Genomic DNA, 19112 nt, shown 5'->3' on the forward strand with positions numbered 1-19112 from the left:
CCATTAAACTCTCAAAATGACCGGATTCATTAAGTATTAATTAAGTAAAAGAAGGAAACTTCACTGGTTTTACCAACAAAATATTTCAATTGGCTCCCGAAAACGATTTTGGTTACTGTGTTTCACCAAACTAACAATCTTCTGTATGCAACATCCTTTGCTTTGGTCCCATGAAAAGCTCAAAGTGATTGTGAGAGCCAATTTTTTTGTGCTTACTAATAAACAAAAATAAAACACATGCATATTAGAGGCATCACATATTTAATGTCAAAGAATTTGAATTCAAGTACAAAAATTAAACAACACATGATTTCAACATTAAAAAACCATTAACACTTATTATTCAAACAACTATATAGTGAATGTCAAAAACAAAAGAAGAACTATAAAAACCTGAAATACATTAACAGCAAAATTATAATTTATTACTATAACAAATAATTAACTAAAATATTTATAGTTGTTTTCAAGGACCACAGTGGTATACTACTTTTTCTTGGTACTGCATAAAATTTGCATCTTAATCTTTTGTCCCTTCATTACTTTCTACATAATAGTTAGATGCTTCTAGTTAAACAATTCGTATAATCTCTAATATAGATAGTGATCCTTGGTAATCAAATCTAGTATAACCATTCTCTGCAAGTGCTTAAATATTTGTGAAATGCTAGTTAGCAAAATTATTATGCAAAAATTTAACATAAACTACTGGGTTCTATTTCCCACTCAGGAATTAGAAGTATTTAAAATCCCAAAAGTTTAAAAAGAATAGTAGTTTGCTATACCTTTATCAAGGGTAACCACTGAATAACTTTTTAAACTTAGCATTTTTATAAGTTCTAGAACTGTAGGTTATTCAGAATTACGGTTGATGTTTCCTATGTTGAAATAAATATATATTTATCATTTTAAAACCAAATGTGTAAACCCGATTCTAAAATGAAACTAAAGTATTTTAGTTTGCATGCTTTACAAAGAAACTTTCATACTCATGTTTACAATATCTTCTTCAGAAGAATGAGGCCTGATTGGAGATATATAGTCGCTGTCCAACATGGCTGCCATTAGCAAGTGATATTGTTGGTGACAAGGGATAGCTTGGATAAGAATAAGGCCTTGAAGTATAAGGAAGCACGCTGGGAGTCGCAGAAGAGAGGGTAGCACTAACAGGGGAAAGACTATTTATTGAGCTGCGACGGAAATTGTAGTCTGTAAATAAATACATGAACAATTATGCTGCACATCTTTACGGATACAAATTTAATTCAAAGAGACAAAGCGTTAAAACTATAATCACAGTTTAACATAATGTCCTAACATCCGAAATCCTACTAATACTATTTTGCTGGTAAAGACTGAGCATTCACTGCATTGCAAGTTCTGATAGTTTTATCAGCCAGTATTACGTTTCTTTCACTGACTCAGCACTTCAGAGATATTACTAGAATGCATTCTTGGATATCTTTTTCTTACATATCTTTCAATTATAAGCTTTGTGTCTTTTTGATCACAGAAAAAAAAAAAAAGAGAATCTTTGATTTCTCTTGCTCCACAATGAAGCTCCTTTTAAATTTAGTTCTGATGCTAAGGGGTAGTCCATGGAGAAAAGATAAAAACAGCAAATTCATATTTGCTTACTTTTTCTTGAAACTGTATTAGGCATCAAACCAGATGAAGCATTCTCCCCTGGACTGCAAAAACATTTGGTGTAAACTAACTGACCAATATTTCATTATTTAAATACTAATATAAACGTTTGTATAACTCAATACACCAATTTAACATTAGAGTTCCTACTTGTACCATAAAACAATAAAATGAATCATGTTTATAAAATTAACTTCAAGAAACCATTATCAACTTATAGTATAGAAAAACCCAAAAATTAAAACCAAATTATTTTTTTAAAAACCAATTATATTTGAAATATTACTATTCCACAATAAACATTCATCTTATGCACCAATAATTTCCTGCTTCATTAATTATAATGTTTATGTTTATGAATATTAAAGACCAAATTGGTAAATCCTGTACTTTCCAAAAACTCAACTATGTTCTTTAGGGTAGTAGAAGCCAAGGGTCTGACAATGACTATAAAATGATTATTTATAAAAGTCATGGTGTTTCTAGGAAGGAAAGAAAAGGAATTAGGTAATCCAGTGTACAAATAAGGTTTTTTTTCTATATTTTCCTGGTATTATAGATGAGGCCTAAAACACTGAGCATTAACTGAATGTTGTCATGGGACTTAATATTTAGCCAACAGGAATGAGACCAACTGCAGGAGAGTAAGCTCAAGCAACATCAGTAAGGACCTAGTTAAGAAAAAAAATGGAAAAAACAAAAATCAGTTAAAGATAGGTTTAATTTCTAGCACCATAAAACTCTAACTTTATTAATTTTATAATCTTTTTATTTTTTATTAATGGTACCCATAAGATTAATAAAAGCAGTCTGTTCCAAGAAGAAAAATACATTAAAAATATCCAGTTCAAAATACTTTCAGCATTTTGAAATTGGATAAAGAGTTACTCTGATACCATTTGCTTTTCTAATATCCAAAGTAGGATAAGTAGGTATCACAGAATTATTTTTCTTCTCTTAAAGGATCCACTTTGCCTGAAGGGTATGGTATTTAGTATTGACAGAAACCTTAATGCTCCTATAACTCAATTGCTTAAAAAAAAAGTTCTGATTCTCTCCTCCTAAAGATTATTACACAAATATAGTCAATTCCTTATTAGCCATGTATCTACAATACAACTAGCTCTTTCAATTTTTAACAATGCAGTCACAGACAATATGATTTAGAAAAACAGATCTTTTAACTGTTAGACTTCTCAGGGAAAATGTAGTTTTCAGAGAAATTACTTTCACTTGGGGCTGACATCCGTGCAACAGTTAATGCAGCCTATTCACTGAAATATAAATAAAAGAGGTATCTTCAGGAAATCATTTCACAAAGAAGACAGCCAGGCAACTGGCTACTGGCATAGTACTTAGGTCTGAAAATGGGCATTCCTAATGGTCTCCTAGGTAAAAACACACTAATCAGCTGTGGTCTTCTCACATTTCTAAAGAGACTAAAGTACAAAATTAAATGTTGATTTTGAAGACTTTATTCATATAGGATAAACCAAGAAAAAAAAAAAATTTCCCCCTGATACTACAAAGCTTAAGAAATGAAAGCTTCAATGTTTGTTAAGATTTTACAAGCATTTCAAAAATAAATTTTATTGCAATATAAGAATCAAAACATATTCAGAAAAACACATCTGGGTGATTAGAAAACACATTATCAAATAGTAACTAGTGACATAAACCTAGATAAGTCATGTTTTCCTTAGCTCTAACACAATATATATCACAGAAAATAAAAATCAGAAAGAATCACTGACTTTTATAAAATAACAATAAGTGAGTCAAAATTCCTACCACATACTTAACTTGCCCATCCCTGGTTTTGTTTCCCAATGAACATCCTTAGCTCTTCAATCCCACAGTTTCTGCCTCAGACTGGGATCTACACTCCCCTTTCCCTTTCTGAAGGGAATGATGCGAGTTTTACACTCAGAATTACTCAACTGTCTTAATATTCTTTTTAAATTAAGGTACAATTTACATACAATAAAATGCATACATCCTAAGTGTTCATTTCAATGAGTTTTGATAATTGTATAAACTTATGCAAACAATACCTAAAACAAGATCTAACACATATCCACCAATCCAGAAGCTCCCTGTGCTCCCTTTCAATCAATAGCCCTTCTGTTGGAGGCAACCACTTTCTGATTTCTCACTATAGCTTAGATTTACCTATCCTTAAACTTCACATAAAATGTATTTTTTAAGTTCTTTTTATGTCCAGCTTCTTTCTCTCAATATAATTTCTAAGATTCATCCAGGTATGTCATGTATGTCAGTAGTTTATTTCTTTTTTATTGTTCATCAGTACTGTCGTATGTATATACCATGTTTTTTTATCCATTTACCTGTTGACAGATAAATATTTGAGCTGTTTCTAAACTCTATTACGAATAAAGCTACTATGAGCATTCTTCCACAATTCTTTTTGTGGATATATGTTTTCATTTATTTTGGGTAAATAACTGGGATTAAAATTATTGGATCATAGGGCAAATAGATACTGCTGCACCATTCTCCATGGTGTGACCATTTTACATTCACACCAGTAAACTATGAGAGCTCGGGCTGCCCCACATCTTCACCAACATTTGGTATTTATTGCTAGAGTTTTTAATCAGAACTATTCCAGTAGTGTGAAATGGTATCTCATTTTGGTTTTAATTTGGATTTCCCTTGTGATTAATAATGTATTCAGTGCCCATTTGAATATGTTCTTTAGTAAGATATGTATCCAAGCCTTTTGTTCATTTTTATTGGTTTGACTTTCTATTGTTGATTATTATTAATAAAGTTTTTAACTAATCAAATTCTCTAATTCAATATCATAAACCAGGGATCGGGTGAGTCCTCAGTAGCCTCTAATTCCAACCACCTCTTTTCACTGAAAAATGACACAGATAAAAGACGGTTGATTAAGTGATTGTTCAATATTCCCAGTGTTGAAGAAAAACAAGTTAAAAATTAGGCCTCCTAATTCCTAGGAAACTACTCTACTTGACCAAACTTTTTCACTCTGGCAGTCTTGAGGAAAGTATATCATGAGGTTGTCATGGCTAGGGGAACAGAAATATAGTAGATGGTGCGCTAAGCTACCTGGCTGCAGCTTGCACCTGCCCAGCCCGACACTTGCATTTCAACCCACACAGCTCTGCATTCCCTTGTTTTATGTGCTACATGTTATCTAATAATTTCATTTGAAGAAAAGGCCCTTTTACAAAAGAAAAAAATGTGTGAGAATAACTTGCTCTAATATAGAGATAGCATTTTGATCAAATCCTCTAGAATTCTATATTTATATCTTGAATGAATATAAACATTTTCACAGAATAACTATGATCTATATAAAGACTAGCATATAGGCTTAACCTTACGTGCCAATTCTAATCAAGTAGTATGGCTAAAAGGATCCCAAATTCCAAATGATTTGGAAGCTGAGTCTAGAATGAGCAGGAAAGTGTATAGTTAGTAACTGTTGTGCCACTGACACGGGAGCAAGTGCAGAGACTGGCGGCACATTCACCACCTACTTGTCAATCCCACTTTTGTAAGCAATGTAAGTTGGTCTACTACATTTCTCTGTCCAACACAAGAGATGAATACCACCAATACATTTCTCAGTGAAAATCTATGCAATGGACGTAAACTGCTTTACTCCATTTGTGTCTAGTTTTTTTGTTTGTTTTTGATTGTCTTACACATCTTGAGCAAACACCATGGATTCTCTGCTTTTCTGCTTCATATAAAGAGGGAGGAATTCCTTAATAGAAACCTTAAGTTGTGTTCAATGAAAGTGTCTTCTTATATACTTATTTTGGCTTTTTCTTTTAGTTCGTTTCTGACCACATTCTTCAATTTTCCGTTAATAAGTATATTCCTCATAATTGTTTTTTTCTTCTCCTTGTTAACTATTTGAGTTCTACCTTCACATCCACTCCCTCTTTCTGATGTACCCTTTTTAGGTGTACAATTCAGTGCTTTTTAAAACATTCACGAAGTTGTGCAACCGACACGACTATCCTTTCTCACCTTAAGGTGATTTTCATCACCTTAAACAAAAACTGTACCTATTAGCAGTCACCCCCCCCCCCATCTCTCCCCCAGGCCTAGCAACCACTAATTTTTCTGTTTCTATTGATTTGCCTATTCTGGATTTTTGATATAAATGGGATCATACAATTCATATCATCTTTTTTTAACTGACTTCTTCACATAACGTTTTCAAGGTTCATCCATGTTGTAGTATATACGAGAACTTCATTCATTTTTGTATCTCTTGCGTGAACATACCACATTTTGTTTATCCAATCAGTCAACGGACATTTACTTTGTTTCTACCTGTTGGCTGTTATGAATAATGCTGCTAAGGAATAATGTGTACAAAATTTTGTATGGACACATGTTTTCCATTCTCTGGAGTAAATAACTAGAAATGGGATATGCTGGCTCATATGGTAATTTTTCCAATGTTTATTTATTTATTTATTTTGAGTGTGTGAGAGAGAGAGAGAGAAAGGGAGAGAGCACAGTGTGCACACAGGAACAGGGATAGGGACAGAGAGAGAGGGAGAGCAAAATTCCCAAGAAGGCTCTGCACTGTCAGCACAGAGCCCAACGTGGGGCTCAACCTCACCACCATGAGATCATGGCCTGAGCCAAAATCAAGAGTTGGGAGCTCAACTGACTGAACTACCCAGGTGCCCCATCAAATGGTCATTTTATGTTTAACTTTTTTAGGTACTGCCAAACTGTTTTCCAAGAAAGCTATGCTGTTTTACCCTCCCAAAAGCAATGAATGAGAATGAACCACCTGATTACTTTGATCTATAAAATGCATTTCCCATGCCTTTAACACATATCCCTACCTTTAATACATATTTGAATCACTTCTTTAGATTTCTTTGGGATCTTTATTAAAATGTCTTTAAAAATTTCCTCACGTCACCATTTTATTATTTCAATTTCTAACATTCAAACAGCCATAACTGAAATGACTCAGTTATTTTCTTTCACTGTACTCTAGCTGCCAAAGCGTTTTTTTAACAGGATTGTACATACCGCAACACAAAAACATGACTGGGTTCAAACAGAGATTTTAAATACTATATTATAATGTAAATAACATTTATCATTATTTTGTACTCTCCATCCTAGTAAAAAATATCAAGAGCTAACTATGAAGCAGAGGAAGGAATTTTCAAAATTGCTAATTATCAAACAACTTTTAGCCTATGACATACTTAAAAGTCATTAACTAGAAATTTTGAAGTAATACTTTTGGCTAATACATGAGTTATTAATATTATCAATACAACAGTTATTATCAAATTTACTGGCATTTTTACCTCATTTACTTTCCTTATTACAATTAAATTCTGACCAAAAAACCCTATTTTTATCCTCTACTTAATTTTTGCTATAGGCGACTGACAGCAAAGAGCAAGAGGAAACATGAAGTGACCAATGTTTTTTTCTAAGAAAGACTAGGCTCACAGAGTAACTTAGGTCAGTTCTTCTGTTTTAAGAGGATTTTTAGGAGGCTTTGAGAATGCTAATCTTAGTAATGGCAGCTGGATAAGAATGAAAGTTATTATCTCTAACTCCTTTCTTATAAAGTATAAGTTTGTTAGTTCTCTGTTTTTACTAGAGTAATTGTATTTCTCAGATTCAGTTTTGGGGTAGGGTAAAAATCATCTGCTTTTGTTTTTAATTCAAGTAATTTTTTTTTTAATTCACAAGATTGCTTTTCCATGTAATTTTGAAAGAATAATTTGGGTTTCAAATTCTTACTGTGAAACTTTTGACAGCACATTACAATTTACATAAACATAATTGTCAGATATCTGTAATTTTATTTTTAAGAAATTAAAACTGTTTCATTCCAAATTATCTAAAGATTGTAACTTAAACTTTCAAAAACAAAGGTTTGAAATTCTAGCAAAAGCACACTAATAATATACAGTGCCAGCAATCAGGTCACCTGGGAAAGAAGGCCGAAGGAGAACGTTACATTAGGGATGTCAGAAATGTTTGTTTCTTGATTATGATATCATTTCACAGATGTAGACATAAATCAAAACTGACCAAAGTGTACACTTTAAATGTGCATTTTATTGTATGTAAATTATACCTCAATAAGGTTATAAACAAAACCCAAGCATTTCTTTGAGTTAGTTTCAGGGTCTCATAACCTATATCCCCATACAATTCAAGGACTTCAAAATAAGAATCCTTAGCCAAATAAAATCTTGAAAAAAATTTAGTCAAAATGGATTTAACACTTACACAGATTGCTACTACAATGATTTTCAACATGCTAATAAGCATTATGATTTTTCCAAGGGCAGTATATAGTACACAGTTTTTCTCAAATTTGTCTGACCTTAGAAAGTCATTTCACTGAACAACTTTGCAAATCACTTTGGGAAGAACTTTTAATGGGGCCAATATGTGATAGGAAAACAGTGAAGCAAAACAGAAAAATTCTTGAACTATGTTAAACACAGTGATCACAAATTCAAATGCCCTCAGGGGCTAAAATGTAACAAACAGAGAACTCAAAGAGGACCAAATGTAAAATAGGAGTCTAGCCATTTGTACTGAAATTAAACCAAGCTGCTTTCCTTGCAAAAAACGAAGGAGACCAAACCATATCTGGAGCTTCCAGTTTGCTACCTCTGTTTAATAGATTATGTCAAATTCTTTTTAATGACCATTTCTAAACCATTTGGAAAAGATTAACAGAAAAGGAACTGATAAGACAGAAAACTATGATCTGAGCTACAGTTTACCTAGGCTTCAGTATGGCTCAAAAACTGCAGTTCCCTAGAAAAACTATCTAGGCAAAAGTAAAGAGAAGAAAAAAAGCCTTAGGAAAGATAGCAACTCTTTTCAAGTTTCATTTCTATCAGTAAAATTAGTCCTCATCATTCAAAATTTGAACTACAAAAACTTTTAAGAAAAGGTATTTCTGAGAATAGCAACACATACTTGAATTTATATGTTAAGATCTATAAAAATAAAGTTATACGCCTCAAGCATAATAAATAGATTTCCTTATACCTGAAGTGTGAATTCTATTAGGAAGTTATACTTGAGTACTTACTAAGTGCCAAAAATAACTCTACAACATCAGCACTACCTTAATCTTTATAATAGCCTTACAATAAGTACTATTATTTTCTTCTTTAACAACCAGGAAATTAAGGCACAGAACGATGAAATACCTTACTCAAAAACACAGAACTAGTACATGGATTCTGCTCAGGGAACAACATTCTTTTTGCCTCAACATGGGAAAAGGAGTCTGAATGGTCTGAATGGTAGTCATTATTCAAACTATAAACCACCTTTAACAACCTACTAAAACTTCTCCTTCTCAACAGAATGTTGGAAAAACTAAAGAGTGAATCCTAGTAAACATAACTTTTATTCTAAGTGGTATCAAAAATAATTTTGGTTTTATTAGTTCAAAAATATAGATAAAAATTCTTCAGAGAAGTTTGAGAAATGCTGAATAATCTACATATTACATTCACTCCCACTACATCTACATTAAAATACTGTTTATCCTGTTTGGTGGTTCAAAATGTTACACTAGTATGTTTATAAGCTTTAAGAAGACCTGAAATATGGAAACTAGTTTAACTTTTTAAAACTCTGCTTAATGAATCTGTAATTAAATAAAGCTATCATAATCAAAATATTTCACAAGCTTTCATTCGACAATTTAAAATATATCTTCTTATAACCGTAAGAATGACTTGTAACTGACTTTCTGAAAACTAAATATATCACTTAACATTCCTAAAGACTTTTTCTTACCTGTTTATTTTCTCCAAATTCTTCTATATAGGTCCAGGCTGAAGAGACTGTGTTCCCTGTCTGTAAGCAGTGAAGACAGAAAAGAATGGAGTCTTTAGTTATCCCTAATCTTGGAAGTGCATGGAATCCTTGATAACTTTAGTTCAAAACCTTCTGATCAGTAAATAGGAAAATAAAATTAGAGAACAAAAGAAACAAGTGACAAACAATTTCTGAATTTCTGCAAAGATGAACAAAGAGAAAGGTATTATGAACAAAAAGTCTGAGTTTTAATACATTACCAAAAAAAAAAAAATCTTTCTATACAAATTAAGTCCTTATTAGTTGGTTTTTCCAAGAAATACTACTCTACTAATAAAATAAAGGACTAAAAACAAATAAGACTGCCTAACTTCTGGTAAGTAGATAGCCAAAGAACCTAAACAAATGTGAAAAACATCAAAATCCTTTCCTTCGGTCTTAAAAAGACATAGATGGCCAAAATAATACTAAACTTAAAAAAATGTTATTAACAGCTAAACTTTATCTACTTCAAGCCTAATGTAACCATATCTGTATAGTACAACTTTGGACATTCATACATTTTAGTGGTTATCTCTTTATATCCCTTAAAGTTTTCTGGTAGGGATGTACATCCAACTCCATGCTAAGATACTGTGCAAAGAAGTATGAACAAATGAAAATGATTGATGATCCACACAGAATGACAGATTTTTAAATAGCCATCTTAAAGAGTACTCAGCAGAAAAAAAATTCACAATATTTTCTTGATTTTTATATGATGAAATTAGATAACTTCAATCAACCCTCCTGGTGAGAATTAGAAAATGTAGGTAATTATTGAAAGCAAAAATATCCATCTGAAAGCACTGAGAAGGACCAAGAAAGACAGTGAAGAATTATGGGACCATAATCTTGGATAAGAAGGAAACCCAAAGTGGTTTACACATCTTTTAGAGGTGTGTTTCCCCTAGAAGGACTGACCAACTCAAGAGGGATCTGACAGACAAGGGAAGATAACAGGAGACAGACAAATTTCCGTGGCTTTTAAAAGGGCAAAATTAGAGCTGCAGAGCTAGTGATAAGGCATGCCTGGAATCTGAATAAAACTGAACTAGAAGTAGACCAACTTTTAAAGAGACTAAATTCAACTTCAATTCTTCCCAATCCCTGCCTGGATTAAGGCAATCTGGGATTGCCAGTCCCTTGGCCATCTTTCTGAAGCAAAATAAATCTTCTATGAGTAACGTAACAACATGCTAGCTTTCAAATTACCTCTATATTTTTCATAGACAATATCTGACATTCAATCAAAAATAATCAGTCATACAAAGATACAACAATGTGACCTAAAACCAACAGAAACAACAGTTAACTGTAACTGATCTACAGGGAATATAGATAAAGTTTTCAGAACTGAATATTAATAACTATGCCTAACATGCTAAAGGAAATAAAAGACTGAAAATTTTGAAGAAAAAATACAAAGCATAAAGAGTCAAATGAAATTCTAGAACTGAGAAATAAATCCAAATAAATGGTTTTGTCGGCATGTTAGACACAGATTACAAAAAAAAAAAAAAAAATTCATGAACCAAACAAAAGGTCTGAAGAAAATACACAGACTAACCATACAAAACAATGAAAAATGTAGAATACATACATGGGATACACTAAAGAGATCTAACATAGGTGTAATTGGAATACCATTATAAAAAGGAAGAAAAAATGAGACAAAAGCAGTATTTGAAAACAGATTAACTTAGAACTTTCTAAAACAAATGATTAACATTAATCTACAGATTTCAGAAGTGGTGAAGGGTCTCAGTTAAGATAAAGACCAAGAAAACAATATGTAAGTCCATCACCATGACACTTCCAAAAATCACAAAGAGAAAATATTAAAATTTTCCCAGGGATAGGAAGGGTTTATGGTTAAAAGGAGCAGTAAGTAAATTACCACTGACTTCTCAACAGAAACCATGGAAGCCAGAAGACAGTGAGTGGAATTGTAACTTCAAAGGGCTAAAGGAAATAACTGATCTAAAAAAAAAATGTGTGTATATATGTACGTATAATACCCATACCCATATATACGGTTTGACAGCACATAACAATTTACATAAATGAAAAGGTACGTAAATCACAGACATATTCAGGTAAATAAAACTGAGATAATCTGTCATAAGCATATCCACACCAAAGGAAATATAATGAATGTTCTTTGGGCAGAATATAAAGAAACAATCATAGAAGTTTAGAGATTTAACAGGAAATGAAGAGTAAAGGAAATGATAAATATGTAAGTGGTAAATGAATACAAATGTATATTAACAAAAAGCAATTATAATTAGGTATGCAGTGGTTAAAATATACAAATTTAAAACATATGGAAATACCAAGACACTATACAAACTGAAAGAAGAAATATGAAGATTCTTACATTGCCTAGAATGTGGTAAAAGCATTAATTAGTATTAGATTTCAATAAGAGTGGATGTTGGAGTTTACATACATATATATGTAATTACAAAAATTCCATGTATTTAGAATTTTATACCCATGTTCAAGAAAAAAATCAAAATAAAATATTTTGAAAAAAATTATAGGGGCACCTGGGTGGCTCAGTCGGTTAAGCGTCCGACTTCGGCTCAGGTCATGATCTCACGGTCCGTGAGTTCGAGCCCCGCGTCGGGCTCTGTGCTGACAGCTCAGAGCCTGGAGCCTGCTTCCGATTCTGTGTCTCCCTCTCTCTCTGACCCTCCCCAGTTCATGCTCTCTCTCTGTCTCAAAAATAGACATTTAAAAAAAATTTTTTTTAAATTATAAAAATAAAATGCAGCAAAACATAACTGATGTAGCTATAACCATACTTTATGAGGGAAATTTGTAGCCTTAATATACATATATTGCAATAACAGAAAGGCTGAAAACTCTAAACTAAGATCAAAGAGAAAAAAAACTTCCTATTTTTAGGAGGAAAGGTCTGGGCCAATCTCATTAATGAACACAGATGTAAAAATCCTAAATATCAAAAATGAAATTTAGCAGTACATTAAAAGGACAATGTATGATTACCAAACTGCATCTATTTCAGAAATACAGGGTTGATGTTACATTGAAACATCCATTCAATTCACTACATTAAATGAATAAGAGATAAAAATAATGTAATTAAGTAGATGCAAAAAAGCATTTGATAAAATTCATCACACAACTCATCCTTGATAAAAGAACTCTTAACAAACTAGGAATAGAAGGAAATGTCCTTAATGTAACAAAGGGCTTCTATTAATAAAGGCTACAACAGGGGCGCCTGGGTGGCTCAGTCAGCTATGTGTCCGAGCTCAGTTCAGCTCAGGTCATGATCTCCTAGTTCGCTAGTTCAAACCCCACAGGGCTTGTTTTGAGTCCAGAGCCTGGAGCCTGTTTTGGATTCCAGGTGTCCCTCTCTCTCTGCCCCTCCCCCACTCGTGCTCTGTCTCTCTTTCTCAAAAATAAACATCAAAAAAAAATTTTAATAAAAATAATAATAAAATAAAAGCTACAACAAACATCATACCTTAATGAAGAAATATTGAAAGTTTAAAAGGATACCTTCTATCATCATTTGTATTCAATGCTGGACAAGCAGTTCTAGCCAGTGCAATAAGGCAAGAGAAAAAAGAGAAGTTTAAGGATAGAAAGGAAGGAAAAAGTTCATCATTTGCAACTGACATGACTGTATAGGTAGAAAATTTTAAATAATGTAGGATCAAACCATTAGAATCAAATAGTTTTATTCAATACATAAAAAAATAAATTGTATTTATACAAACAGGAACAAGCAGATATCAAAATTAAAAAGCACCTTTTACAATGGCATTGGAAAACATTAAATACCTACAAATAAATCTAATTAAAGATGTAGGAGAAATTTACACGGTAAATTATTGAATGTTTGGAGAAATTAAAGAAAGCCTAAATAAATGGAGAGATCTATCATGTTCATGGATCAGAAGTTCCAATACTATAAAATGTCATTTCTTTGCAAATTGATCTATATAGAAGCAATTAAATTTTAACCAGAGTCCCAGTAAGACTTCTTTTTGGTATAAACTGTGTATAAATTTACAATCTAATTGTAAAGTTCATATGGAAATATAAGGGCTGAGAAGAGCCAAGGTAACTGAGGGGAAAAGAAAGGATAAAGATACTCTCTATACCACATATTAAGACTTTTCACAGTAATGTAACCAAAACAATGTAGTAAATTAAATTAGATCAATGGAATACAGAATCCAGAATAAGGCATGTATGTGTAGATAGGTGTGCATGAGTATACATACACACACATATACATAACATACTTGATTTACACTAATGATGGCATTGCAAAGCAACAGGAAAAGAGTAGTCTTTTCAATAAATAGTGCTGTGTAAATGATTATACATATGAAGGCAAAATAAAACTTGAACACATACTTCACACTAAATTTAAAGGATAAAAAATTTCTAAGGGGCACCTGGGTGGCTCAGTCAGTTGAGCATCCGACTTCGGCTCAGATCATGATCTCATGGTTCGTGAGTTCAAGCCCCGCGTCGGGCTCTGTGCTGACAGCTCGGAGCCTGGAGCCCGCTTTGGACCCTGTGTCTCCCTTTCTCTGCCCCTTCCCCGCTCACACTCTGTCCCTCTCTCAAAAGTAAATAAACATGAAAAATTAAAAAAAATTTTTCTAAAATATAAGAAAATATTTCATGAATTTGAGGTAAGCAAAGTTTTCTTAAGCAGGACAGAAACTACTAAGTTTAAAAGATTGATAAATTGAACATACTAACAGTAAGAACTTCTTTATTTTTCAAAGTATATACCATGAATAGAGTAGAAAGGCAAGCCACACAGAAGAAGGTATTTATTTTCTTCTTTTTTTTTTTTTTACTTTTTTTTCAACGTTTTTATTTATTTTTGGGACAGAGAGAGACAGAGCATGAACGGGGGAGGGGCAGAGAGAGAGGGAGACACAGAATCGGAAACAGGCTCCAGGCTCTGAGCCATCAGCCCAGAGCCCGACGCGGGGCTCGAACTCACGGACCGTGAGATCGTGACCTGGCTGAAGTCGGACGCTTAACCGACTGCGCCACCCAGGCGCCCCTGAAGGTATTTATTTTCAAATGCAGCATATTTTGTTTCAAATAAAGCAGTTACGGTTTTTTTCCCAGAAAAACACCAGATAGTAAGTTCTACAAAAGCACGTGTCTTTAGCAGATCATGTTTGTCTGATCAGTAAGAATTTGTTTTTTCCATCCTTCACTCTCTAAAGACAATCAATGGACTGACATCACTGCTACAACCCAGCTTGCTATTGAGCCTCTGATCTTTAGCCACATCTTGAGTTTCCTAACAAATGAGTTAAGTACTGCCTGGCTAAAATGCTGCAATGTCTTGATGAGAAAAAATAAGTAGATCAAGCAAAGCCATGGAAGTTATAAAAGCAAGCTAGGGCTAACTAGAATTAGTAAAAATGACTAAGAGAGGATGACACAACCCTATAGGATCTGTATATTCTGACCGACTCTTTTGACAACAAACTGGGTCAGCACCTCAGGCAGGGAACCAAAACTGAGTGAAAATGGCTTTTCTCTCTCCTAGCTCAGGCTACCAACGTCAAAGGTATTTGTAAAATATGTATCCGACAAGGGCTTGTATCTTAATAAAGGAAAAAACAAACAACCCAATATAATACAGAGAAAAGAGACTTAAAATAAGACATTTTCATCAAGAGGATACCTTAATGCCCTATTATCTTATTAAAAGATGTTCAATATTATTAGTAAACAGTGATATAAAAGTTATAATCTCAATGAGATAGTAATATATACTAACCAGAATGTTCAAAATTTTCAAAAACTAAAAGACCAAGTGTTGGCAAGAGTGTGGGACAACCGAAACCCCATATACTGCTTGTGAAATGTACATTTATATAATCACTTTGAAAAGCTGGCATTATTTACTAAAGTTTTAAAAATATGACCCACTTTTACTCCGATGTATTCAACAGGAACGTATGCAAGAATCTTCACAAGGGCACCTGGGTGGCTCAGTCAGTTAAGCATCTGACTTCGGCTCAGGTCATGACCTCACTGTTCTTGAGTTTGACCCCGACATCAACATCAGGCTCTCTGCTCTCAGCACAGAGCCTGCTTCAGAACCTCTGTCCCCTTCTCTCTCTGCCCCTCCCCTGCTTGCACTCTCTCTAAAATAAACATGTAAAAAATTGTAAACAAAACAAAACAATCTTCACAGCATCGTTATTCAAATAGCCCAAACTGAAAGCACCTCAAACTTCTACCAACAAAAGAAATAGCATCTGGGTGGCTCAGTTGGTTAAGCATCTGACTTCAGCTCAGGTCATGATCTCACAGTTTGTGAGTTCAAGCCCCATGTCAGGCTCTGTGCTGACAGATCACAGTCTGGAGCCTGCTTTGGATTCTGGGTCTCCCTCTCTCTCTGCCTCTCCCCTGGTCGTGCTCTGTCTTTATCTCAAAAATAAATAAACATTAAAAAAAAAGAAATAGCAAATAAATCCTAACATTTTGATGGAATACTGGAATCCGTGAGAGTGAATGAACAGTACTGCCACATCGACCAATCTTTATTCATAATGTTGAAAGAAGCCAGACAAAAAGTATGTAAAATGTTGTATAAATTTCAAAAACACAGAAGAGAGAAGGATGGTTTCCTTTGGGAAGAGAGAAGGTAATGTGTGGGTGGGGCTACAAACAAAGGAGCCTTTTGGGGTGTTGATATTTTATGTCTTCATCTGGTAGTTAAACAGACATGGTCCCTCTGTGGTAAATCACAAAGCTCACAGTCACAATTTGTGGACTTTTTTGTTTGTACATAATGTAGTAACTTATAAAGTTAAAAAAGGAGGGAAATCACAACAGTTACCATTTGTGTATATAGTGATATACATATATGAGAAATTGATCATTTATAGTTACGATTAAAAAATAATACCACCGATCATAATACAATTATGGTCAAAATAAAATAAAAATGATTCAGAGTAATTTAAAAACTATAATGGTGATTTTCAGTAGAGATGCTAATTGAAATTATTACTAAATATGGACTCAGACTTCCTTCCATAAGGCATACCACCTGTAGTTTTACAATTAATTTTTTGTTAATCTTTAGTTAAATTTAACAGGAAAAATGCTGGGATTTAAACTGTGAATCTAAGACAATTACATTTCTGTTAATATACAGAAGAGATGATGATAATCCTCAAAGTAAAAGTAAAAACCATCAGCAGAATCTCAAGTAAATGTCAATACAAGGTTACTGCTAGTACTTCAATTTGCCATTTGTTAGCATCATTCCCTTGAAAAAGTATGACTGTTAATAAATATATTCCAAGAAATTCCCTCAGAAGAATTTTTTTCTTTTTTTCCTTTTTTTTTTTTTAGTTTCAGCTATATAACACAAGTGATTATTTAGCTAAGGGATTATTCAGTAATCAAGACACAAGGAAAAACTACGGAAACGAAAAGGCATGTCAGAAAGTCAATAGGATACATTAAAGCTCAAAGTTCACAGACAGGATCCTGTTTTCTATGAAACTGCAATCATTAGATACATTATTTTTAGTCTTCTGTTATGTAGGAATAAAAGCCAGCAAAGATAAACTAGTAAAACTCCTGCTAATTGAGGTATTGATTTTCATTGTATCCACAAAGACCTAACACTGTAGATACGAATTGTTCTATAAACATGTGATGAAAAGTTTTAAAAGTCACTTAAGACTAATCATATGAGCATACTGTGTATCTCTGAAGAAGATTTTACTGGTTATCAGTTTGAAAAAGAATTCTACATAAATTTTATAGTAACTGGTATGTAAAATGAAGAACTGTTTTTCAGACTCTCAGATATGGCATACTGCCATTTCTTTTCAAAACAGAAAATAACTAAATGCACAGGATTCCAGTATATTCCAAATAAGGCATCTATGTTAGCAACCTCAATTTTCAGGGCTTTTCCTGCCTTTAGAAAAATAAACTGAAAGAACTCCATCTTCTTAGTCTGTACCTGTGTAGAAGAATGAAGAAATGCAAGCTATTATAACCTCGAGTTTAGAAATAACATACAATAAGCTATTGCCAATTATTTTCCATTTGTAGAGGCTTAACAAATGCTATAGATGGCACTAAATATAACTGTGGCTTGTGTAATGAACTTAGGCTATCATAATGGTCAATGAAAAGTATAAAATTGTATGTAATATGATCTAGTATATTCTATACTACTACAATCACAATCTCCTATTCTTCCACTATACAAATTTCATTTATACATATAAATAAAATATATACATCTTTAACATAAAATAACCCACATGACTCAGCCTATATATTAAGGGTTTCACTATTTTGAAATACTCATTTAATCAGCATTTTAAAAACTGATACTGATTATTTCTACTTAATTGAAATATAAATCTATAGTGTCCTGTTAACCACCATGCATAATGTAATTGTTCTGTACCTACCAACTCATTTATTTTCCAATCTTTTTTTACTTTCTGCTCAAAGCACAGGCAAACTTTATTTTTCCTAAGAATCAATACCTTTTAATCTTACAGCATGTACATCATTTTCAATTATTTGAAAAGCACGACATGCTAAATATTAAATGCAGGAAAAATAATAACAAATTAAAAAAAAACTTATGTACAAAGTCCCTTGGCTTTACAATCCTGATGGATTAAAAATTTTATAACAGTAAACAGTATTATAAAAATTACTGAACTGTTGAGTAATATTATGAAGAACAAGAAGTAACAATTCTCAGTTACTGTCTCTAAGAAAAGCTTAATGTAAGAGGTTAAGTAAATGAAAGCAAGTAGAAGAATATTCTAAGCAGAGTGAACGACACTAGGAAAAGCCTGGAAGTACCAATAAGCATGGCAAATTCAGATGATCAAAACAAAGGGTATTTGTCTATGGTTAGGTAAGATGGGGAAAAACATTAGAACATTCCGAAAAAGAGAATGTGGAGTTCAGAGGACCTGATGGTACCACAACAGCAAGCCATTGGTAGGTTCCTAAGCAAGGAAATAACAATGAAAAAACACAGTAAATATAAGTGGAGTGAAAAATTATATGGATGAATCATGTATTTAGATGTGTTGAATATAATCAGAGAACAAAATGAGAGTACCAAGCAACAAGGGGACCATGAAATAGATAGAAACAAACTATTTGAAATTCTGTCTAGCATCTGATAGATGGAAAAAAAAAATTTTTATCATCCACCACCTTGACACAACATATACTACTGGTTGTCAATGCTTACCCTAAAGTAAGCTTAAAAATCCCAAAGTTAGCTTGTAAACAAGGTCTGTTTATAAGATCTTTGTAATTTAGAATGAGTCATTTAGGCTTGAGAGATTTCTGAGGTCCGCACTACACTCAAGTCCTCTAATAAACTGGCTTGAAGGGCTGATAAGATAACTTGGTCTCTGAAAAGGAAGTAAAGCGTGGACCAAAGACCCATCTCATTCATTTTAACTTTTAGAAGCATAATTGGCCGAAAAGATCCTACGAATTCAGTCTGTTATCATATGCTTAACATTAGACTAAGGTCAGTTTTTCAC

At 32.9% G+C, this 19112-nt stretch overlaps 1 protein-coding gene across 6 annotated transcripts in view; it reads right to left on the reverse strand.

The window, feature by feature from the left end:
• Positions 1 to 244: 244 nt before the first annotated feature.
• Positions 245 to 19112, reverse strand: part of RBM46 (RNA binding motif protein 46) — a 48079-nt gene continuing 29211 nt past the window's right edge. For 2 of the 6 annotated variants that reach the window (XM_040471755.1, XM_040471763.1), the window contains exon 5: positions 245 to 1209. In XM_040471755.1, coding sequence (XP_040327689.1) covers positions 1010 to 1209 — 200 coding nt within the window. In that variant the 3' untranslated portion in view covers positions 245 to 1009. Of the gene's footprint in view, positions 2319 to 9471; positions 9532 to 13033; positions 13108 to 19112 lie in introns of all 6 variants that reach the window. The other 4 variants (XM_040471777.1, XR_005789140.1, XM_040471789.1 and 1 more) reach the window with 4 other exon arrangements.

Source organism: Herpailurus yagouaroundi, unplaced genomic scaffold (genome assembly GCF_014898765.1).
Source record: "Herpailurus yagouaroundi ecotype Mexico unplaced genomic scaffold, PumYag 28, whole genome shotgun sequence".
Classification (NCBI taxonomy): Eukaryota; Metazoa; Chordata; class Mammalia; order Carnivora; family Felidae; genus Herpailurus; species Herpailurus yagouaroundi.